Raw genomic sequence first — 25439 nt, forward strand, 5'->3', positions numbered from 1 at the left:
CTCCCTCCACTTTCCCTTTATTCTCCCTCCACTTTCCCTTTATTCTCCCTCCACTTTCCCTGTCTCAGACGTCCTGTTTCCACGAGGAGTAAGAGGAGCCGGCGAAGCATACACTCTGTCCTGCGCTCTGATGACATCACACACACACACACACAAACCCACACATACACACTCGTGAGCTGACCTGACACATCGCACTGTGAGCCACATGGGGGTATCGGGGACGGCACACATGCCATGTAGACATGTAAACACATACAAACACGACAGCATTCGATTTCTATCCTGTCGTCTAAACTCACTCTACAATTGTATTTCTAGCCATTTATTTCTCTCCTCTTGCTACTCTACAGCAGATGAAGGCCTACCACTGTGACCGATGATAAGGCGCTAATGTCCTGGCCTTGAGTCAAGGTGTGAGTGTAACAGTGATGCCTCAATGGTATTTTAGCCAGACATGGATTCATACAAGGTACTGATGGCAAGGTCATCTTACAGCAACGCCATCAATTTAAAGTAGCTCCGATAGGGGATTATGATACTTGCTGCGTCATTGTCATTATAAGTCATTTCTAAAGCTCCCTCATACTGTACAGTTCGACAGGCTATCAGTCACAAACATCCAAGTATCAGACGAATATTCTTGTTTTTTGGTCTGTCAGACAGCAGCCAAGTGGAATTCTCCCTGCATGCATGGTCATAGAGAAACAGGCCTCCTCCCTGCAAAATCAAAGATCCCCAAAATAACACATTTGGAAGAACCCTAATCCAATTCAAACGGATATATTTGAAACCCCCAAAAAATTGGGCCACATACTATGGAGGACAAGGGTGTGGATCAAATCAGGGTGTGGATCAAATATACAGAATCCCAGCCAAAAACCACAGAGAGCCAGCAATGCAGATGTAGAAGCACAGTGGCTAGACAAAACTCCCTAGCAAGACAGGAACCTAGGTAGAAACCTAGAGAGGAACCAGGCTCTGAGGGGTGGCCAGTAGGATGTGTGTAATAGAGTGTGATATCTGGTACTTCAATGCCTGGCTGCATCCTCCTCTCTCAGACAGAGCGATAGACAGACAGAAAGACCAGACGGATACACAGACAGCAAACTCCCAGGCAACAGATACTCAAAACATTCAACCGACTAAAGGGAACAACAAATAGGATACATTTGACAAAATATACACATACTTTCAAATGCACTTCCACCATCCCTATTTAGTGAGATCGGAAAGGAGAAGGATCTAACGATACTCCCCGGGAAATATACACTTTCCCTGTGCTAAAGGGATTATTGGTCCACCCCACCTCTTCAGCTTGAGGGAGCCTTCCTAGACAGGGGCCAATAAGGGTTTATGTCTGTCATACTATCCAACTAAAGAGATACTAATGGTTAAGCAGTGCACTGTTGACCAATGAGAAAGAGATAGGAGTTACCAGAGTTACACAAGCATTCCTTTCTAACTGTGTTGTGAGCAGGTGGTGCCAGTAATGTTGTTGTTGTTGTTGTTGTTGTTGTTGTTGTTGATGCTCTGGTTAGGTACATAGAGATTCCCCCCTTCTTTATTCTGCTCTTTCCCTGCCTCTCTCCCTCCCTCTCTTATGTATTCTGTTTGTGAAGATTACAAACACAACCCCTACACAAAGGGCTCTGGGAAAACTCCAGACTACAGAGGGTTTGCGAGTACAAAGACACCTGTCCCTCAGCTCTGAGGTAAAGCAGCTACCACCTCGTTCACAGGAGAGACGGTGCTGGTGGGAACGACAGACAGACAGACAGACAGACAGACAGACAGACCAGACAGACAGACAGACAGACAGACAGACAGACAGACAGACAGACAGACAGACAGACAGACAGACAGACAGACAGACAGACAGACAGACAGGAGGCTTGTTGAGAGGATGTCTCTTCCTGTTCTAGTGCTGGTCTAGAAAACGCGGTCCTCTCCTTTCAGCCCGTCTGTCTGAAAATGCTGATGTCGCTAGCATCAATTAGCTACGTGGCCCCCATGGCCTGAGGACTGATGGATTGATTGACTGCCAAGCTGACTGTTGCTTATACAGCTTCCAAGGAAATGTGCCTGAATGTATTAAAACAAATTGATCAGGGGTTTTTGTGACATCTCAGCAAGATTCTGTGCTCATTGTGACATGTTAAAAACAGTTATTCTTGTGGCCTTTAGGGTGGCACATATACATTCCATTGTTCCATGTCCAGATCATACCACTGTCCTCATTGTGACATCACAGATACATGTTCTTTGGGGAACCCTATTCCTCACGCTCAGATTCTCCCAGCACACTGTGCCAGCAGTTTTTGAATGGAAGAGAGAGAGAGAGTGATAGGGAGAAGACGGGATCACATAGAGACAGCGAGAGAGAGAGAGAGACAGTGAGAGAAAGAGAGAGTGAGAGAGAGAGGGAGAGGGAGAGAGAGAGAAAAAAAGAGAGAGAGTATATTGTTGTTATTTTTGTATTTAATTTTGTATTATTATTTACTACCATTTTATATTATTATTTGTAATTGTTTATAATTTTATTACAATGTATATTGCAATTGTATACAATTACAATGTTTTTCATGCAATAAAGCACGGACGGACGGACGGACAGACAGACAGACACGTGGGTTGGGAGCACACTGCATTGCTGCCTGGCATAAAATGGGGGACAATGTCTGACAGACCAACCTGCACATGTCAACTATGCCAATGTTATAGTTATTGTCCATTGTAGGGTACCCTTCATTATTGTTGTTACTGATTGTCCCGTTGACAATCTAGATTATTATTATTTTAAATATATGAATATTGTAAATTAATCACTTCATATCGCTTTGGCAATATGTACATTATTACGTCATGCGAGAGAGAGAGAGAGAGAGAGAGAGAGAGAGAGAGAGAGAGAGAGAGAGCGAGAGAGTGAGAGAGAGAGAGAGAGAGACAGAGAGAGAGAGAGAGAGAGAGAGAGAGAGAGAGAGAGAGAGAGAGGTTAAGTCCAGTAAGCGAGAGGCAGGCAGTAATCACAGCTGTGTTAAAAGTCTGCTGTGCTCTGAGCTGGATACCGTAGCAGTGGCGTACCTCTGTGAGAGCGTCCCTACCGGCTGGCTGCTTGATATTAGCCCTAGATTTAGTAATTGTGTGTTTGAGTGTGGTACGCTGCAGGATGGAATCTGCAATCCGAGTCTCTCTCTCTTTCTCGCTATTTCGTATCCAGCCAGCCTCAGTGCTCCCGCACCCTACTCTCCCTGCAGCCCCTGCGGCCCCTCCTCTCTCCACCACTCAGGGACGACCGGGGTCAATAACAGCTGTGGTGATGCTCTGTAATTGATGTCATCATTTCAATTTCAGCTGATTACAGTGAAGAGCTTCTCATCGTCTGACCCCGGCTCAGTGGGTAAATGAAAAACACACTATAGAGAGGCCTATTGAGAGGCCCAAGCCCCCACACCGCACGCCACTTCTTGGCTGGCTGAATGGTTTTCTACGGCTATGTAATTTAGATGTAATGACTGTGTGTGTTACAGGGCTGTCTGGGGTAAATGGCCATGTCATTTTCACTTAGTAGGAGTTTATTATTGTGATCATCAGGCCCCAGCCTCAACACTGCCATGCCTGCCTGATGTGACTGGCTTGGCTGTAAACTGAGATGATTAAGTCCTCAGCTGACATGTGATACTAGAGCGGTATGGGGAGGACTGTACAGTACAGTAGCTCTGTATAAACTGTAGTGTAGAGTATCTCTCCCCTGTTACACGGCAACAAGAGTGACGGTGATAGGCACAGCCATCCAGGAGAATGTGTCATCCTACGGAACTAAATATTGAATACTCCATAGCTAACCATTTCTATATTTATTTTATATTTATTTGACCATAATAGGCAGAATCGACCGCACAACCAAAGATGATTTGTGAAGGTGCAGGAGGCAAAAGGCAAAGTTGGAGAAACAGGCAAAAGTCTCCACACACCTTTATTTTACAAGACAGGTTCAAATTAGAACAAACTCTTATGTAGAATGACGGCCTGACAGATTGTATTTATAGACATATAGAGGCATCGCATTTAACTGGTAAGAATGGTGAGAAAGCACTGTGAATGACTGTGTAACCACAACTTTTAGAGCATCTAAGAGTAACATCACAAAACGCTAAAAGCTATTGTTTGGGGCCTTGGCAAATCCGATCGGATCTAGAACCATCCATTTGGAACACCTGTAAATGCCTTTCGCTTTTGCGCTTGTTTCTGAATTCTGAGGTGGTTATAAAATAGTATTTTCAACGCAAATACCAAAATAACATGAGCATCTGGCAGCTCATGCTGTGCACTAATAACACACATACTCACACATACTCACACACACACACACACACACACACACACACACACACACACACACACACACACACACACACACACACACACACACACACACACACACACACACACACAGACAGACAGACACAACCTCAGAACCTACGGGCTATGAAACGCAGCACTTGTACCTAACATCTCGTTATGTTATCAACAACCCACTGTGCTGCTTCTAACATAACAGTTCATCCTCCATAGAAAGGAGAAAGAGAGCAACACCCTTCCCCTACAACCCCACTTGTGTGAGCAACTCTTAACTAGGGAATAGAACAGGACTAAAACAAGAGAAGACAGCCTGCTAAAGGAGCCATGTGGACCTATCTGTCTGTCTGTCTGTCTGTCTGTCTGTCTGTCTGTCTGTCTGTCTGTCTGTCAGCCTGCCTGTCTCTGTCAGCCTGTCTGTCTGTCTGTCTGTCTGTCTGTCTGTCTGTCTGTCTGTCTGTCTGTCTGTCTGTCTGTCAGCCTGCCTGTCTGTCTGTCTGTCTGTCTGTCTGTCTGTCTGTCTGTATGTCTGTCTGTCTGTCTGTCTGTCTGTCTGTCTGTCTGTCTGTCTGTCTGTCTGTCTGTCTGTCTGTCTGCCTTAACTAGGGAATAGAACAGGACTAAAACAAGAGAAGACAGCCTGCTAACGGAGCCATGTGGACCTATCGGTCTGTCTGTCAGCCTGTCTGTCTGTCTGTCAGCCTGTCTCTTTCTCTGTCCGTCCGTCCCCCCCCCCCCCCCCCCCTCTCTCTCTCTCTCTCTCTCTCTCTCTCTCTCTCTCTCTCTCTCTCTCTCTCTCTCTCAATTCAATTCAATTCAATTCAAGGGCTTTATTGGCATGGGAAACATGTGTTAACATTGCCAAAGCAAGTGAGGTAGACAACATACAAAGTGAAAATATAAAGTGAAAAACAACAAAAATTAACAGTAAACATTACACATACAGAGGTTTCAAAACAGTAAAGACATTACAAATGTCATATTATATATATATATACAGTGTTTTAACAATGTACAAATGGTTAAAAGACACAAGATAAAATAAATAAGCATAAATATGGGTTGTATTTACAATGGTGTGTGTTCTTCACTGGTTGCCCTTTTCTCGTGGCAACAGGTCACAAATCTTGCTGCTGTGATGGCACACTGTGGAATTTCACCCAGTAGATATGGGAGTTTTTCAAATTTGGATTTGTTTTCGAATTCTTTGTGGATCTGTGTAATCTGAGGGAAATATGTCTCTCTAATATGGTTATACATTGGGCAGGAGGTTAGGAAGTGCAGCTCAGTTTCCACCTCATTTTGTGGGCAATGAGCACATAGCCTGTCTTCTCTTGAGAGCCATGTCTGCCTACGGCGGCCTTTCTCAATAGCAAGGCTATGCTCACTGAGTCTGTACATAGTCAAAGCTTTCCTTAATTTTGGGTCAGTCACAGTGGTCAGGTATTCTGCCGCTGTGTACTCTCTGTTTAGGGCCAAATAGCATTCTAGTTTGCTCTGTTTTTTTGTTAATTCTTTCCAATGTGTCAAGTAATTATCTTTTTGTTTTCTCATGATTTGGTTGGGTCTAATTGTGCTGTTGTCCTGGGGCTCTGTAGGGTGTGTTTGTGTTTGTGAACAGAGCCCCAGGACCAGCTTGCTTAGGGGACTCTTCTCCAGGTTCATCTCTCTGTAGGTGATGGCTTTGTTATGGAAGGTTTGTGAATCACTTCCTTTTAGGTGGTTGTAGAATTTAACGGCTCTTTTCTGGATTTTGATAATTAGTGGGTATCGGCCTAATTCTGCTCTGCATGCATTATTTGGTGTTCTACGTTGTACACGGAGGATATTTTTGCAGAATTCTGCGTGCAGAGTCTCAATTTGGTGTTTGTCCCATTTTGTGAAGTCTTGGTTGGTGAGCGGACCCCAGACCTCACAACCATAAAGGGCAATGGGCTCTATGACTGATTCAAGTATTTTTAGCCAAATCCTAATTGGTATGTTGAAATTTATGTTTCTTTTGATGGCATAGAATGCCCTTCTTGCCTTGTCTCTCAGATCGTTCACAGCTTTGTGGAAGTTACCTGTGGCGCTGATGTTTAGGCCAAGGTATGTATAGTTTTTTGTGTGCTCTAGGGCAACAGTGTCTAGATTGAATTTGTATTTGTGGTCCTGGTGACTGGACCTTTTTTGGAACACCATTATTTTGGTCTTACTGAGATTTACTGTCAGGGCCCAGGTCTGACAGAATCTGTGCATAAGATCTAGGTGCTGCTGTAGGCCCTCCTTGGTTGGTGACAGAAGCACCAGATCATCGGCAAACAGCAGACATTTGACTTCGGATTCTAGCAGGGGGAGGCCGGGTGCTGCAGACTTTTCTAGTGCCCGCGCCAATTCGTTGATATATATGTTGAAGAGGGTGGGGCTTAAACTGCATCCCTGTCTAACCCCACGACCCTGTGTGAAGAAATGTGTGTGTTTTTTGCCAATTTTAACCGCACACTTGTTGTTTGTGTACATGGATTTTATAATGTCGTATGTTTTACCCCCAACACCACTTTCCATCAGTTTGTATAGCAGACCCTCATGCCAGATTGAGTCGAAGGCTTTTTTGAAATCAACAAAGCATGAGAAGACTTTGCCTTTGTTTTGGTTTGTTTGGTTGTCAATTAGGGTGTGCAGGGTGAATACATGGTCTGTTGTACGGTAATTTGGTAAAAAGCCAATTTGACATTTGCTCAGTACATTGTTTTCATTGAGGAAATGTACGAGTCTGCTGTTAATAATAATGCAGAGGATTTTCCCAAGGTTACTGTTGACACATATTCCACGGTAGTTATTGGGGTCAAATTTGTCTCCACTTTTGTGGATTGGGGTCAGTCCTTGGTTCCAAATATTGGGAAAGATGCCAGAGCTAAGTATGATGTTAAAGAGTTTTAGTATAGCCAATTGGAATTTGTTGTCTGTATATTTGATCATTTCATTGAGGATACCATCAACACCACAGGCCTTTTTGGGTTGGAGGGTTTTTATTTTGTCCTGTAACTCATTCAATGTAATTGGATAATCCAGTGGGTTCTGGTAGTCTTTAATAGATGATTCTAAGATCTGTATTTGATCATGTATATGTTTTTGCTCTTTATTCTTTGTTATAGAGCCAAAAAGATTGGAGAAGTGGTTTACCCATACATCTCCATTTTGGATAGATAATTCTTCTTGTTGTTGTTTGTTTAGTGTTTTCCAATTTTCCCAGAAGTGGTTAGAGTCTATGGATTCTTCAATTGCATTGAGCTGATTTCTGACATGCTGTTCCTTCTTTTTCCGTAGTGTATTTCTGTATTGTTTTAGTGATTCACCATAGTGAAGGCGTAGACTCAGGTTTTCCGGGTCTCTATGTTTTTGGTTGGACAGGTTTCTCAATTTCTTTCTTAGATTTTTGCATTCTTCATCAAACCATTTGTCATTATTGTTAATTTTCTTCAGTTTTCTATTTGAGATTTTTAGATTTGATAGGGAAGCTGAGAGGTCAAATATACTGTTAAGATTTTCTACTGCCAAGTTTACACCTTCACTATTACAGCGGAACGTTTTACCCAGGAAATTGTCTAAAAGGGATTGAATTTGTTGTTGCCTAATTGTTTTTTGGTAGGTTTCCAAACTGCATTCCTTCCATCTATAGCATTTCTTAATGTTACTCAGTTCCTTTGGCTTTGATGCCTCATGATTGATTATTGCTCTGTTTAAGTAGACTGTGATTTTGCTGTGGTCTGATAGGGGTGTCAGTGGGCTGACTGTGAACGCTCTGAGAGACTCTGGGTTGAGGTCGGTGATAAAGTAGTCTACAGTACTACTGCCAAGAGATGAGCTATAGGTGTACCTACCATAGGAGTCCCCTCGAAGCCTACCGTTGACTATGTACATACCCAGCGTGCGACAGAGCTGCAGGAGTTGTGACCCGTTTTTGTTGGTTATGTTGTCATAGTTGTGCCTAGGGGGGCATATGTGGGAGGGAATGCTGTCACCTCCAGGCAGGTGTTTGTCCCCCTGTGTGCTTAGGGTGTCAGGTTCTTGTCCGGTTCTGGCATTTAGGTCGCCACAGACTAGTACATGTCCCTGGGCCTGGAAATGATTGATTTCCCCCTCCAGGATGGAGAAGCTGTCTTCATTAAAATATGGGGATTCTAGTGGGGGGATATAGGTAGCACACAGGAGGACATTTTTCTCTGTTAGGATAATTTCCTTTTGAATTTCTAGCCAAATGTAAAATGTTCCTGTTTTGATTAATTTAATGGAGTGAGTTAGGTCTGCTCTATACCAAATTAGCATACCCCCTGAGTCCCTTCCCTGTTTCACACCTGGTAGTTTGGTGGATGGGACTACCAGCTCTCTGTAACCTAGAGGGCAACCAGTGGGTCCGTCTCCTCTATACCAGGTTTCTTGCAGGATGACAATGTCTGTATTACCGATTTCTTTGGTGAAGTCCGGGTTTCTGCTCTTTAGGCCAAAGGCAGATGACCTCAGGCCTTGGATATTCCATGATAATATAGTGAAGGCTTTTTGTTCCATAGAGTGTCCTCAGGCCAGTAAGTGTGAGCAGAGCCTGCTGAGCATCTGGTACATGCCATTGGCTTCGGCGAGTGTGAGAGTGGGGGTTGGGACTGTTTGCCCGCTCACTACCTGGGCGTATGTGTGGCTTCCATGTTGAGGCCCTCTTTGCGGGGGTGGGGTGCATGGGGTGGGCAGGAGTGGCATAGGTCTGACCTGAGTGGGCCTAAATGGGGTGTGGGCATGGTTGACGTGGGGGGGTGTTGATTGGTTGGGGTGGGGGTGTGGATGTGTCTGGGTGTACTGTGGTCTGGATGTAATTCCTCTTGGCGTGGGTCCTCGATGTGTAGGTCCAGGGGGGGGTCCTGCAGATCTGGGAGGGTGTCTCGCTGGTCTGGATGGGGTGTCTCTCTCTCTCTCTCTCTCTCTCTCTCTCTCTCTCTCTCTCTCTCTCTCTCTCTCTCTCTCTCTCTCTCTCTCTCTCTCTCTCTCTCTCTCTCTCTCTCTCTCTCTCTCTCTCTCTCTCTCTCTCTCTCTCTCTCTCTCTCTCTCAGTGAGGGATGTAATCTAGGTCTGAATCTGTGGGTGTCGAGAAACAAAAGCAGTGCCTCTCCTCCTCCCTGGCACTTTTAATAGCATCATTAGGAGGGCTATCCCCCTGTCTCTACCGCTAGTGGCCAAGGGAAAGGGGGGGGGGGGGGGGGTAAGGAGCGAGAAACAGAGGTGGAAGATGGAGATAGAACAAGAGAGGGAAGGGGAGGAGAGAGATGGGGGTGCAGGAGGGGGAAACAGAAAGAGAGAGAGAGATTTAAAAAAGAGCAGGGGCGTCTAGGCAACATGACAGGTTTAACCCGAGACAGCGCCTGTCACTCATAACCATGACTACAGGCGAGGGAGAGAAAAGATTAAAGAGTGAGGGAAACACTCTCTGATCACCATACATCTCTCAACTCAGAATTTTGGAATTTAGTTTAAATTCGAATTGAATTGGCCACACCCCACAGGATATAGAATTTGAGTTTGAGTGACAGGAAGTGGAATTTAATTCAGTGCAATTCAGAGAAATCCCACTCAGTCACAGAACATGAGTTTTATTGAATCTGACAGGTCACACTTCCAGATACCAAAGGATATATGTTTCTCTGGAAACCTTAGTCAAAGATGTAAGAGTATGAAGATAGGCTAAAACTGGTTCTCCAATAGAAATCCCAGATCAAACTTGTAGGTGATATCATGGCGACGTTGGCTAGCTAAGCACGTTCACAGAAATACGTAATCGGGTATAATGATCGTCTTGCGCCGAACTCCGCATATGCAGGCGTCAACCATTTAATTTTCTGGGCTTCTTTTTGAAGGCCTCAAGCAACTTGAGGAACAACTAGAAGGTTAAACTAATGCATGCTGGGAAATGTAGTATTTCCCCCATATTGAACAGAATTGAAGTGATTAAGGAAATATAATAACTAAGAATTAGAGGTCGACCGATTTAGATTTTTCAACGCCGATACCGATTATTGGAGGACCAAAAAAGCCAATACCGATTAAATAGGCCGATTTCTTTATATATATATATATATATATATATATATTTGCAATAATGGCAATTACAACAAAACTGAATGAACAATGAACACTATTATTTGAACTTAATATAATACATAAAAAAATATATATTTAGCCTTAAATAAATAATGAAACATGCTAAATTTAGTTTAAATAATGCAAAAACACAGTGTTGGAGAAGAAAGTAAAAGTGCAATATGTGCCATGTAAAAAAGCTAACGTTTAAGTTCCTTGCTCAGAACATGAGAACAAATGAAAGCGGGTGGATCAATATCCCAGTTCTTCAATATTCCTAGTTAGTAAGTTTTAGGTTAAGTTATTATAGGAATTATGAAAGATCGATTATTTCTCTCTATACCATTTATCTCAGGTCTGCCCACAAATTTTCTATTGGATTGAGGTCAGGGCTTTGTGATGGCCACTCCAATACCTTGACTTTGTTGTCCTTAAACCATTTTGCAACAACTTTGGAAGTATGCTTGGGGTCATTGTCCATTTGAAAGACCCATTTGCGACCAAGCTTTAACATGACATTTAACACTGATGTCTTGAGATGTTGCTTCAATATATCCACATCATTTTCCTGCCTCATGATGCCACCTATTTTGTGAAGTGCACCAGTCCCTCCTGCAGCAAAGCTCCCGCCACCCCCGTGTTTCACGGTTCACAGCTTGTAAGCCTCCCCCTTTTTCTTCCTAACATAACGATGGTTATTATGGACAAACAGTTCTATTTTTGTTTCATCAGACCAGAGGACATTTCTCCAAAAAGTATGATCTTTGTCCCCATGTGCAGTTGCAAACCATAGTCTGGCTATTTTATGGTGGTTTTGGAGCAGTGGCTTCTTCCTTGCTGAGCGGCCTTTCAGGTTATGTCGATATGGGACTCGTTTTACTGTGAATATAGATACTTTTGTACCTGTTTCCTCCAGCATCTTCACAAGGTCCTTTGCTGTTGTTCTGGGATTGATTTGCACTTTTCTCACCAAAGTATGTTCATCTCTAGGAGACATAATGCGTCTTCTTCCTGAGTGGTATGATGGCTGTGTGGTCCCATGGTGTTTATATTTGTGTACTATTGTTTGTACAGATGAACGTGGTACCTTCAGGCGTTTGGAAATTTCTCCCAAGGATGAACCAAACTTGTCTTGGCTGATTTCTTTTGATTTTCCCATGATGTCAAGCAAAGAGGCACTGAGTTTGAAGGTTTTACTTGAAATACATCCACAGGAACACCTCCAATTGACTCAAATGATGTCAATTAGCCTATCAGAAGCTTCTAAAGCCATGACATAATTAACTGGAACTTTCCAAGCTGTTTAAAGGCACAGTCAACTTAGTGTATGTAAACTTCTGACCCTCTGGAAATGTGATACCGTGAATTATAAGTGAAATAATCTGTCTGTAAACAATTGTTGGAAAAATTACTTGTGTCATGCACAAAACTGTAGTTTGTTAGCAAGAATTTTGTGGAGTGGTTGAAAAACTAGTTTTAATGACTCCAACCTAAGTGTATGTAAGCCTCCTACTTCAACTGTACCTTTGACTATTGGATGTTCTAATAGGCCCTTTAGTATTGCCAGCCTAATCTCAGGAGTTGATAGGCTTGAAGTCATAAACAGCGCTGTGAAGCAAGCATTGCTAAGAGCTGCTGGCAAACGCAGTTAAGGGTGAATGAATGCTTACGAGCCTGCTGCCGCCTACCACCGCTCAGTCAGAGTGCTCTATCAAATCGTAGACTTAATTATAATATAATAAACATAGAAATACGAGCCGTTGGTCATTATTATGGTCAAATCCGGAAACTATTATTTCAGTGAAATACGGTATTTTATCGAACGGCAGCAACCATAAGTCTAAATATTGCTGTTACATTGCACAACCTTCAATGTTATTTCATAATTATGTACAATTCTGGCAAATTAGTTCGATGTTGCATATACCCTGACTCTGGGTGCAAATGAACGCAAGAGAAGTGACACAATTTCCCTAGTTAATATTGCCCGTTAACATGAATTTCTTTTAACTGAATACATGGGTTTAAAACAATATACACTGCTCAAAAAAATAAAGGGAACACTTAAACAACACAATGTAACTCCAAGTCAATCACACTTCTGTGAAATCAAACTGTCCACTTAGGAAGCAACACTGATTGACAATAAATTCCACATGCTGTTGTGCAAATGGATTAGACAACAGGTGGAAATTATAGGCAATTAGCAAGACACCCCCAATAAAGGAGTGGTTCTGCAGGTGGTGACCACAGACCACTTCTCAGTTCCTATGCTTCCTGGCTGATGTTTTGGTCACTTTTGAATGCTGGCGGTGCTTTCACTCTAGTGGTAGCATGAGACGGAGTCTACAACCAACACAAGTGGCTCAGGTAGTGCAGCTCATCCAGGATGGCACATCAATGCGAGCTGTGGCAAGAAGGTTTGCTGTGTCTGTCAGCGTAGTGTCCATAGCATGGAGGTGCTACCAGGAGACAGGCCAGTACATCCGGAGACGTGGAGGAGGCCGTAGGAGGGCAACAACCCAGCAGCAGGACCGCTACCTCCGCCTTTGTGCAAGGAGGAGCAGGAGGAGCACTGCCAGACCCCTGCAAAATGACCTCCAGCAAGCCACAAATGTGCAAGTGTCTGCTCAAACGGTCAGAAACAGACTCCATGAGGGTGGTATGAGGGCCCGACGTCCACAGGTGGGGGTTGTGCTTAAAACCCAACACCGTGCAGGACGTTTGGCATTTGCCAGAGAACACCAAGATTGGCAAATTCGCCACTAGCGCCCTGTGCTCTTCACAGATGTAAGCAGGTTCACACTGAGCACATGTGACAGACGTGACAAAGTCTGGAGACGCTGTGGAGAACGTTCTGCTGCCTGCAACATCCTCCAGCATGACCGGTTTGGCGGTGGGTCAGTCATGGTGTGGGATGGCATTTCTTTGGGGGGCCGCACAGCCCTCCATGTGCTCGCCAGAGGTAGCCTGACTGCCATTAGGTACCGAGATGAGATCCTCAGACCCCTTGTGAGACCATATGCTGGTGCGGTTGGCCCTGGGTTCCTCCTAATGCAAGACAATGCTAGACCTCATGTGCCTTCCTTCAAGAGGAAGGCATTGATGTTATGGACTGGCCCGCCCGTTCCCCAGACCTGAATCCATTGAGCACATCTGTGACATCATGTCTCGCTCCATCCACCAACGCCACGTTGCACCACAGACTTTCCAGGAGTTGGCGGATGCTTTTGTCCAGGTCTGGGAGGAGATCCCTCAGGAGACCATCCGCAACCTCATCAAGAGCATGCCCAGGCGTTGTAGGGAGGTCATACAGGCACGTGGAGGCCACACACACTACTGAGCCTCATTTAGACTTGTTTTAAGGACATTACATCAAAGTTGGATAGCCTGTAGTGTGGTTTTCCACTTTAATTTTGAGTGTGACTCCAAATCCAGACCTCCATGGGTTGATACATTTGATTTCCATCGATAATTTTTGTGTGATTTTGTTGTCAGCACATTCAACTATGTAAAGAAAAAAGTATTTCATAAGAATATTTCATTCATTCAGATCTAGGATGTGTTATTTTAGTGTTGCCTTTATTTTTTTGAGCAGTGTACTTCTGTGTATTGATTTTTAGAAAGGCATTGATGTTCATGGTTAGGTACATTCGCGCAACGATTGTGCTTTTTTTTGCGAATGCGCTTTTGTTAAATCATCCCCCGTTTGGCGAAGTATGCTGTGATTCGATGATAAATTAACAGGCACCGCATTGATTATATGCAATGCAGGACAAGCTAGTAAACCTAGTAATATCATCAACCATGTTGATGTGAAGTGATTATGTGAAGATTGATAAATTTAATGTTAGCTAGCCACTTACCTTGGCTCTTTGCTGCACTCGCATAACAGGTGGTCAGCCTGCCACGCAGTTTCCTCATGGAATGCAATGTAACCGGCCATAATTGGCATCCAAAAATGGCGATTACCGATTGTTATGAAAACTTGAAATCGGCCCTAATTAATCAGCCATGCCGATTAATCGGTCGACCTCTACTAAGAATATCCACATACGGGTTTTGTTTTCCTCTATCATTAATTGTAGCCCTTTCCACTCACAGACACTGTCATCCCGTGTCATTAACAAGCACCTTAATAGAAACGTAGGTGCTTTGCGTCGCAGCGCTGCATGGGTTTTGACTAACAGCCGTTATAAACTTGAGAAGCGAGCAAGACAAGAAAATGCCCCCAACCCTCCAGCGAATTAGGCTACATTTGCACATTTGTTGCTGCCTGACTGAGGGAAATGTGTTCTGAACGATGAGTCGTTGAAGATCATAATATATAAATACCACTTTGATGTCATACCAGCAAACCACACACCCACGAGTCCAAATGTGAACTTACCATTTCCATATTTGAAAACTCGTGTTATTTACAGTATCAACATTCATGATCAATGTGTTTGATCCACCGTTACAAAGATGACACGCCTTATACTCTGGGTTGTCCTGAACAGAATGTTTGACATGTTGCGAAGGAAATTAGTCACGGAACACACGCTTGAATGCACTCATGACTCCATTCTATGCGCAATCAAAATGACAATCTCTTTGTCTGAAGTGCCGTTTGAAAGCCTAACCCTGTAAGATAATATTTTATAACGTACTGTAGCTAGCCATGCTGGCTATAGATTAAGCCTTCAACATGATGGAATGTTTTTAGATTGAGTAAACAACAACAGTAATTGTGTGATGGTGGGGACACAGGGCTGTGTTCCTGTACAAACAACAGTAATTGTGTGATGGTGGGGACACAGGGCTGTGTTCCTGTACAAACAACAGTAATTGTGTGATGGTGGGGACACAGGGCTGTGTTCCTGTACAAACAACAGTAATTGTGTGATGGTGGGGACACAGGGCTGTGTTCCTGTACAAACAACAGTAATTGTGTGATGGTGGGGACACAGGGCTGTGTTCCTGTACAAACAACAGTAATTGTGTGATGGTGGGGACACAGGGCTGTGTTCCTGTACAAACAACAGTAATTGTGTGATGGTGGGGACACAGGGCTGTGTTCCTGTACAAACAACAGTAATTGTGTGATGGTGGGGACACAGGGCTGTGTTCCTGTACAAACAACAGTAATTGTGTGATGGTGGGGACACAGGGCTGTGTTCCTGTACAAACAACAGTAATTGTGTGATGGTGGGGACACAGGGCTGTGTTCCTGTACAAACAACAGTAATTGTGTGATGGTGGGGACACAGGGCTGTGTTCCTGTACAAACAACAGTAATTGTGTGATGGTGAGGACACAGGGCTGTGTTCCTGTACAAACAACAGTAATTGTGTGATGGTGGGGACACAGGGCTGTGTTCCTGTACAAACAACAGTAATTGTGTGATGGTGAGGACACAGGGCTGTGTTCCTGTACAAACAACAGTAATTGTGTGATGGTGGGGACACAGGGCTGTGTTCCTGTACAAACAACAGTAATTGTGTGATGGTGAGGACACAGGGCTGTGTTCCTGTACAAACAACAGTAATTGTGTGATGGTGGGGACACAGGGCTGTGTTCTTGTACAAACAACAGTAATTGTGTGATGGTGAGGACACAGGGCTGTGTTCCTGTACAAACAACAGTAAGTGTGTGATGGTGGGGACACAGGGCTGTGTTCCTGTACAAACAACAGTAAGTGTGTGATGGTGAGGACACAGGGCTGTGTTCCTGTACAAACAACAGTAAGTATGTGATGGTGGGGACACAGGGCTGTGTTCCTGTACAAACAACAGTAATTGTGTGATGGTGGGGACACAGGGCTGTGTTCCTGTACAAACAACAGTAATTGTGTGATGGTGGGGACACAGGGCTGTGTTCCTGTACAAACAACAGTAATTGTGTGATGGTGGGGACACAGGGCTGTGTTCCTGTACAAACAACAGTAATTGTGTGATGGTGGGGACACAGGGCTGTGTTCCTGTACAAACAACAGTAATTGTGTGATGGTGGGGACACAGGGCTGTGTTCCTGTACAAACAACAGTAATTGTGTGATGGTGGGGACACAGGGCTGTGTTCCTGTACAAACAACAGTAATTGTGTGATGGTGGGGACACAGGGCTGTGTTCCTGTACAAACAACAGTAATTGTGTGATGGTGGGGACACAGGGCTGTGCTCCCATACAACAACAAAAAAAAGTGTGCTTGCTTCAGTTCCTCAATGGCAAAGCTAAGAGAGCTAAAAAACTTTTTTTTTTTTTAAAGCACCTTATAGTTGAAGGCATTGAAATGATTTCGGAACTGTGCACAGTTTGAAGAGGTGTGTGGCCATTTTGAGACACATCTCACTGATTTGTCTGGTAAATGTAGGTCTATGGTGGCCTGAATTGGTTCCCAATCAGAGGCAGCTGTTTATCGTTGTCTCTGATTGGGGATCCTATTTAGGTTGTCATTGTCCATTTTGGCTTTGTGGGTTATTGTCTATGTGTAGTTGCCTGTCAGCACTCGTGGCTTATAGCGGCACTGGCGCTTGTTTAGTGTTCTTTGTGTAATTAAATGAATGTATTCTTATCATGCTGTGCCTCGGTCTCGTCGTTATGACGAACGTGACACATATGCCATGGCCCTCTCAGTTACCAGATCTCAACCCAATGGGAAACCTATGGGAGATTCTGTAGTGGCGCCTGAGACAGTTTCCCACCTCCCTCAACAAAACATAAAATGATTACATTTTTTATGGAAGAATGGTGTCACGTCCCTCCTTGTCGAATCTATGCCGAGGTGCATAGAAGCTGTTCAGACTCGTGGCGGCCCACATCCTATTAAGATACTTTATGTTGGTGTTTCCATTATTTTGGCTGTTACCTGTTTATTTCTATAGACTACACCTAATATAGAATAGAAGAGGGCAATTTAATTTAATTTAATGTCACTGAATTCAATTCTATTCCCTTTACAGATTTTCTCGATTGCTTAAACACAAAAACGGGTTCCTGTAGCACAAAAACCCATAGCCTTACGTCATTCCCAAAAACACACACACACATTTCCCATAACCGTAAACACTATTCCCCTGTAAACTCTTTCGGCAAAACCTTACACAAAAGTGGCCCAATAAATTGCACTATATATTCATTCAGCAAATACATGCTCTCAATACAATGAACTCAAGTCATCACAACCTGTTTACTACTTCAATGCAAATTAAATTCCAATTCAACAATGGAATTCGAATTTGAGGCATTCTCAAATCAATTCTGAATTGAGCCCAACACTTGTTTCACCATGCATGTATTGTATCTGCCATATGCTGGAGACAGTGTGTGTGTGTGTGTGTGTGTGTGTGTGTGTGTGTGTGTGTGTGTGTGTGTGTGTGTGTGTGTGTGTGTGTGTGTGTGTGTGTGTGTGTGTGTGTGTGTGTGTGTGTGTGTGTGTGTGTGTGCGTGCTTGTGTGTGTGTGTGTGTGTGTGTGTGTGTGTGTGTGTGTGTGTGTGTGTGTGTGTGTGTGTGTGTGTGTGTGTGTGTGTGTGTGTGTGTGTGTGTGTGCGACTTGTGTGTGGGTGTAATACATGTCTCTGCTGTCCAGGTGTTCTCCCACCTGTTGCTAAAGGTTAGCAGGGATGATGACAGGTCTGCCATCCACCGCCCGTCTATCCTTTTGTCAATCTGTCTTCCTATCTGTCTGATTGTTAGATTGAGACGTACATTAGAGAAAGGTCTGGGACCCATAGAGATCCCATAAATCATCAGTTCTATATGTGATTTTATGCTCTCTGCCCAGCTTCCAGTTCCAGCCAATGAAGTACTCCGTCTCTCCCTCTCCGGGCCTTCCTATTGGCTGAATCCATACCTGTATACCTGCCTGACTCTATGTTCCCACGGCAACACAATGCCGCCCTATCATTTGGCTGCACCCTCTGATTATCTCAAGCCTGGTCCATCTGGAATGTAAGTTTAGATGGCTGTGAGAATCTATGTCTTTATGAAGACTGCTATTTTATTTAATAGTTTACAGTACAAAACATATGTACAAAGTTATGTACAGTCCATGTGTTGGGATCAGGCAATCAGTTCAAGTTAATACAGACCTCTTTCTCGCTCTGTTTATCCCTCCTCTCTCTCCCTTTCCCTTTCCCTCCCTCCTCTCTCTCTCCCTTTCCCTCCTCTTTCTCTTCCTCCTCCCCCTATCCCCCTCTCTCTGTCTGTGGTCTGGGCTAGGAGGAGGAGGACAGTGGTGGCAGGATACAGAAGAACAGCAGGAACTGCCTTTCCTCTCTTCTCCTCTGGGCTAACAGACTCTACTGTACATTCCACACATCTCTCTCTCTCTCTCTCTCTCTCTCTCTCTCTCTCTCTCTTTCTATCTTTTACTCTCTCTCTCGCCCTCTGCTACGGAAAAATCCCCAAACACACACACACACGCTCTCTCTTTCTCCAGCCTGGCTGTCTTTCTAATGCATACAGGAGAGCAGAGAATGACACACACAGACTTCGAACAGCTTCTTTAGCTTTGACCGAGTATGCTAGGCCAGGGGGAAAGCCATTAGTGGGACGAGGTTTATAAACACACACACACACACGCACACACACATACACACACACGGATGTATAAAATATTCCAAGAGGCTAGGTTAGGTAAGTTTAGGATATGATTTCTGTAAATAAATTCTCTCCCACATGTGGGGGAGTCTGAGGGAAGGGGCATACTACAGTCATGCTGTAATTTAATTTTCCTTTACCCCACCACCACATGACCACCATCTCCAACGCCCTTTTCCCCACTGTGCCGCCTCTCCTCAACTACTCAACAAGACCTCACCAGTTGATCACATATGGCTTTCTTCACAAGAAACCAATTCACCTCAAAGACCATTCATTTTCCCACACCAGCCTTGCTCTCATTCTCTCTCTCGCTCTCTCTCCTCTCTCCTTGTCTCTTGGTTTCTCTGCACTCTGCTTTGGCTCCCCTTCTGTCTCTTTTTCTCCCTCCCTGTCTTTTCCTTCACCCTTCTCCTGTCTGCCACTCCCTTCATCCCCATCTCCTCACTCTCCCTTTCTCTCTTTTTCTCTCTCCCTTTCCCCTCTCTCTGGATTGTGGCTAGTGGCCAGGCAGTGAGCTGGGGGGCAGGCCTGAGCAGAGCAGAGAGGTGGTGTAGGGCCTGCCCCTTGTGCCCATGCTGGCAGTATATTGGCTGGCTACTGGCTGGCTGTCTGGCTGCTGGCTGGGTGCCTGCTCTCTCAGCTGGTCAAAAGGTCCCCAGTGTACTCAGCTCTAAACGGCTCCAGTTGTTGGCTGTCGACTAATGAACAATGGTCTAATGAAGGAACATCCTCTCCTTCTCTTCTTTCCCTCCCTTCTCCTCTTCTTATTCCCGTAGAGGAGGGGTCCTGTCCTCCTCTTCTCCTCCTCCCTTCTCTTCTTTCCCTCCCTTCTCCTCTTCTTATTACCTAAGAGGAGGGGTCCTGTCCTCCTCTTCTCCTCCTCCCTTCTCTTCTTTCCCTCCCTTCTCCTCTTCTTATTCCCTAAGAGGAGGGGTCCTGTCCTCCTCTTCTCCTCCTCACTTCTCTTCTTTCCCTCCCTTCTCCTCTTCTTATTCCATAAGAGGAGGGGTCCTGTCCTCCTCTTCTCCTCCTCCCATCTCTTCTTTCCCTCCCTTCTCTTCTTTCCCTCCCTTCTCCTCTTCTTATTCCCTAAGAGGAGGGGTCCTGTCCTCCTCTTCTCCTCCTCCCATCTCTTCTTTCCCTCCCTTCTCCTCTTCTTATTCCCTAAGAGGAGGGGTCCTGTCCTCCTCTTCTCCTCCTCCCTTCTCTTCTTTCCCTCCCTTCTCCTCTTCTTATTCCCTAAGAGGAGGGGTCCTGTCCTCCTCTTCTCCTCCTCCCATCTCTTCTTTCACTCCCTTCTCCTCTTCTTATTCCCTAAGAGGAGGGGTCCTGTCCTCCTCTTCTCCTCCTCTCTTCTCTAAAGGCAAGTCAAACACACATACACAGTCCCACAGAGACAAAAAAATGCAGGTCATTGGGGCCTCCCTCTCCTCCACCCCCCGAGACAAACACACAGACCAAACATCCATGCATGACATTTCAAACCCATCGCTCACTCCATTTAGTCTTCAAAATACCTACCTAACATTGCATTGACAACAGAAATACAACTAACTCTTAATCTTTTGATTTGATCATTTCAATAAACACACTCAAGCAAATCACATAGCCTATTTCAATATATCAAATGACATCTGTATAACAAACTTCAGTGTCACCTCTCTCTGACTTCAACTGAGTGAAAAGTGGAGTCAAGTAGAACACAACTCAGCTACTACACACGTCGCGCGGGCCTCACCGAGGAGCATCAACAAAATAGCAACATGACCCCTCCATGACCTCTGAACCCTGGGGTCAACCAGGAAGCATGCTGAGTCACCAGAGAGAAGTCAAGGGGTTACACAGTAGAATTATTTCTCTTTCCCCTCTCTCTCTATCTCTCTGTGTCTGTTTCTGTCTGTCTCTTGTCTCTCTGTGTTTCCCTCCCTCTCTCTCTCTCTCTCTCTTGCTCTCGCTCTTCCTCTCTCTCTCTGTCTCTCTCTCTGTCTACGCACTGGGCGTTCCTATGGAAACTCGGACATGGCTCCTCTCTCGCTCTCGCTCTCTCTCTCTCTCTCGCAGTCGTTGACACATAAGCACACACAATCTAAAGATTGGGATAGGAATGGCGACTCATAACCTCACTCCACAGGCCTTCCAGGCCATCTAAATTGAGAGAAACATCCTTACACAGTCCTGAACAGACAAAAACAGATTTGACAAAAACAGAAACATCACCAATGCAATGCATCCAGTCAAATGAGCTAGATTTTCATAAAGCACAGAGCTCGATAAAGCGCCACCAATCAGCAATAAGAACCGCACAGGAAATTCTATACAGCGTAGTAAACTTGAGCGGGACGAATGTCAAACTCAGTACAGAACTGAAACAGTGTTAAGAGACAATTAGATGGGCGCTGTTCACAGCGGACACAGGCATTCTCTACAGTAACCCAAACAACCCAAACTCACCAGGCCGTCGCAGTTGCTGATTGCTACGGTGGCTCCGGGCGTGTCTGTGACGTCACCCACGTAGAAACAGTCTCCCTGCAGTGGCTCGGAGCGCGTGGCTGTCCCGTTGCTGTCGTTATCATCGTGCCACTCCATCTTGGCTCCGGGGGCCACCAGTCGCGCGTTGTGCCGCAGACGTAGGTGGAACTCCCGGCCGAAGACGGTGACGTTGTAGTAAAGCTGTCTGTGTCGGGGCCCTCCGTCCTCCTCGTACATTTCCTCTCTTTCTTCATCTCCTCCTCCTCCCCCGTTCTCTCCGGTCTCCCTCTTCCAGCGCCTATGGGGCTGCCCCGCCCCCACCCCCGGCCGGCCGGCCGACACGGCGTGGGACAGGAAGCGGCCGTCTGCGTCCACGCTCACGGGCCTCACCAGTCCATACTCCCCCAGGACATGCTGCAGGGAGTCTGAAGGTTGGAGGAGGGGAGAGATGGGAAGAGGGACAGGTGGATAGGACATGAGGGAGAAAAGGGTGGTGGGAGGAGAGGGTGGAGAGGGACAAGTGGGACAGGTGGAGGCGGGGAGAGGGGGAGGGAGAGCAGAGGAGAAGGGAGAAGAGGAGGAGAGAGGTTAGTGGGAGAGATAGGATGGGAGAGGAGAAGAAGGAGAGAAGAGGTGAGAGAGGAATGCAGAGGGAGGATAAGCGGGAGATGAGGAAGGGATGGAGAAGGGGGAGATGAGGAGGATAGGAAAGGGCAGGAATGAGAGAGAATAAGAAAATTAGGCAGAGTTGGGAAAGAGAATTAGGGAAAAGGGGAGGGGTTACGTTAGAGATGTCATGTTCTGTTCCTAATTGCATCCCTTCTTGATCACAGAGAAAATATGCATGGACTTCAAACAGATAAGCCTGCCCAACACAGAGACACACAAACATACACACCCCACCCCTGAACCCAGATGCAACCCCACGTCCTTGATGGGTTGTGTGCTGTTTGTTCTATGACACTCACAAGCCACACAAGAGTCGAAGGTAAGGGGTTCTACATAGAAGATCATAGGAAATCCCAGGACGTGTCTATGATACTGTTATAAGTTCACATAGTTGCTATCACAAACTCTAAGTTGACACTGACTAGTAGGATATTCATTTCCCAATGAGCAAACAATATCCATACTTTCAGCATTCTTATACATTCATTTTTTATCAGGTTTTTGATTGACTGACCAAATTTGTATTGACCTTTGTCAATAAAACTCATGAATGCAACTGTTTATGTACATTTTATATTCCACTTGTAGCCATGGTTGTCCTGAAAAGAAAATGGTAAAACACTTAAATGTGAGGCTAAGTCTGAGGGCAGAGCAAGCAGATGAAAGGGAGTAGTTAATGTCAGCTTGTTTTGCTGTGGGAAGTCTGGTTACAATGGAGTTAACATTTGGAGAGACATGCAGCCTAATTAATAATAATGTATTTTAGCCTATTGCATCACCATCATTATTTCTTCCCCATAATCAGGTCTTAATGCACTGTAGGCCGTTTTCTTGGCTACGCACCGCAATATAACTGTGACACTGACAGTGACACCTCCCTCGGAGGCAGCTTTTAGACGCGTGAGAGAGACGCTCCCTCCGGGGCGCTAGTGACAGAACGCTGCGCCTCGCCCACATATCACTACTCTCTACTCAAAGCCACAGCACTAGATCACGTCAGTGACACTAACGACTCTCCGCTGTCCTTCTCAATATCACTTGCATGATTATTATCTAAACAGATATCTTAACACAGATAATACGTATTATGGTGTTTTGTTTGAATCACTACAATGAGTGTAACCGAGATCATGATTTAATATCGGTGCAAATAAGGAGGCGAGGGTGAGGTGCACCACATACTTGATTCCTGCAAGATTTTATCAATCTGATTCCATGTCTGATTCCATGATAACAGAGCCCAACATGTTTTGGTAGGCTATATAATTTCCCCATGGTCACTAAATAAAAGTTTTCTGCAAAACATGAGTGAGATATGGATACTAAGCGTAAACTGTGCAATGTTATTATTCTGCAATGTATATTGTTGTTATTATTATGACTAGTATTATTCTCTAATGTAACGGGGATTAGATGTTCATTTCTAATCGAAAACACCCGACCCTTCTCTTCTTGTGACCAAATCGATAGCTTCTATCTCCACCTAATCACATAAGGTTACTCCATGGCAAACGCCGACAACAAACCTATCCTTGCATCCTGTCACAGCCAAAGTGAATTCCACTGTCCGAAATGCTAAACCGCCCGCCCGCGTCAGGAGCGGGATGAGGAGAGGAGAGGAGAGAGAGAAACGCACACTTAACAACACTGCCTGTCCTGACACAGCACAGAGAGAGAGCAGTCTCCGGGAAAAGTATCGGGAACCTTGATCCACTAACCTTGATCCATCCACTAAACCAAAGTTGAAAAGGGACGTTTTTAGGGTGTGTATATACAGTAGCTGCAGCCTACAGCCCAGGCTACTATGTTGGGCGCGCAGAAGGATGCGTCTACCCAATTGACCCCCAGCGTATGGAAACAGCAAAACATTGTAAACATAAACAGTCCCACGTTTACGTACCTACGCTACTGGCGATATATAGGCCACTCGTGTGCAGAAAGGCCGACAGAATGATTAAGATAGTCAATCCAGGCGCGAGACCCATGGCAGCTCCGAACTGCGCAGGTGAGAGAGTGGGACTTCGGGCTCCAGTGTGCTAAAGTTCCCCGCGACTAGCCACACCGCCACGACAGCAACAGCACAGCAGCCCGCAACTAACTGCCAAGTGCACCGGGAGAGAACGCTCTCTCTCTCTCTCTCTCTCTCTCTCTCTCTCTCTCTCTCTCGCTCAACCTCTCTCTCTCGCTCAACCCCTCCCTCTCTCTGTCTCTCTCTCGCTTTCTCAATCTCTCTCGCTCACACACACTCTGTCTCTCTCTCGCTCCTGCTCCTTGCCTCTGCGCTCTGACAACTCCCCGACTCTACATACACATACACGCGCGCCCACACATTTCTCTGACTGTACTCACGCAGGGAGGCGCGAGGTAGATGAGGATAGTTCTGAAAACATTGGGCGTGCTGCGACTGATTGACAGTTCATGACAGCTTAAATAAACGAGAGGAACATCTGTAAAAATGACCAACCTTTCCCCTTCCACCCGAGAAATAGTAATTTAATAGTGGACAAAAGTTGTTTTGTAACTTTAAACTATTCTCCCGAATCAATTATGTTTGGAGTGCATGTTTCACTGGTCACGCCGCCAACACTGTGCACCATTCTGAAAAGCTTGCATAAACTTGGAATATCCAGTGAGCGTCCGGAGTCAGGATAAGCAGTGGTGCAACATCGCCTTGCGTGGCGGCAGACGGAACTGAAAGGCTAAGGTCGGGAGGGGAATGAAAAAGCACAACCGAAGGCAAATATAAAGCATCTTACGTTTCATGTCCAGTCTTTAGGCATCCTCTTTCATTGTGGTATACAGAACCTTGCCACATCTTAACTTTTAAAACGTTTAGGAAATTAAGTAAAGTACACGAAAAGAGAAGAAAATAAAAGTGAGGTCCATGTTTGAGCTATGTTTTACATTTAGTATTGTGACCTCTGCTCTGCAAGGTTGCCTGTGCAGTGTGGTCTTGTCTCTCTCCTTTCTCCTCTCGCACAGTGACTTCATGCACCTGTGTTCCATCCGGCTTCATTATCCGTTATAGGATTGGGCTGTCAACTCATTACCACCTACTGCCTGCGGTGTGGCAAAAAAAGAGAGAGAACGAGAGAGAGAAATATGGGGTTGTATGATATGGAGAGAGACAGAGCAGGCAGAGAAAGTAAAACAAAAATGGGAGAGAGAGATAAATGGATAGGGTGAGAAACTGTATATCTGGGCCAGTGTGGGTGCATGCAGGTAAAAACAGCCCAATAACACCTGGAGGTCCTC

At 45.1% G+C, this 25439-nt stretch overlaps 1 protein-coding gene across 2 annotated transcripts in view; it reads right to left on the minus strand.

The window, feature by feature from the left end:
• LOC110488609 (A disintegrin and metalloproteinase with thrombospondin motifs 2) overlaps positions 1-24527 on the minus strand; it is a 205281-nt gene extending 180754 nt beyond the window's left edge. Inside the window, exons 1-2 of one of the 2 annotated variants that reach the window (XM_036942741.2) lie at positions 24085-24527; positions 21498-21940 (exon numbers count right to left, since the gene is read on the minus strand). In XM_036942741.2, coding sequence (XP_036798636.2) covers positions 21498-21940; positions 24085-24169 — 528 coding nt within the window. In that variant the 5' untranslated portion in view covers positions 24170-24527. The remainder of the gene's footprint in view (positions 1-21497; positions 21941-24084) is intronic. The other variant, XM_036942740.2, reaches the window with a different exon arrangement.
• Between the last annotated feature and the right edge of the window lie 912 nt (positions 24528-25439).

Source organism: Oncorhynchus mykiss, chromosome 14 (genome assembly GCF_057628025.1).
Source record: "Oncorhynchus mykiss isolate SJ-2025 chromosome 14, ASM5762802v1, whole genome shotgun sequence".
In the NCBI taxonomy this organism is placed as follows: domain Eukaryota; kingdom Metazoa; phylum Chordata; class Actinopteri; order Salmoniformes; family Salmonidae; genus Oncorhynchus; species Oncorhynchus mykiss.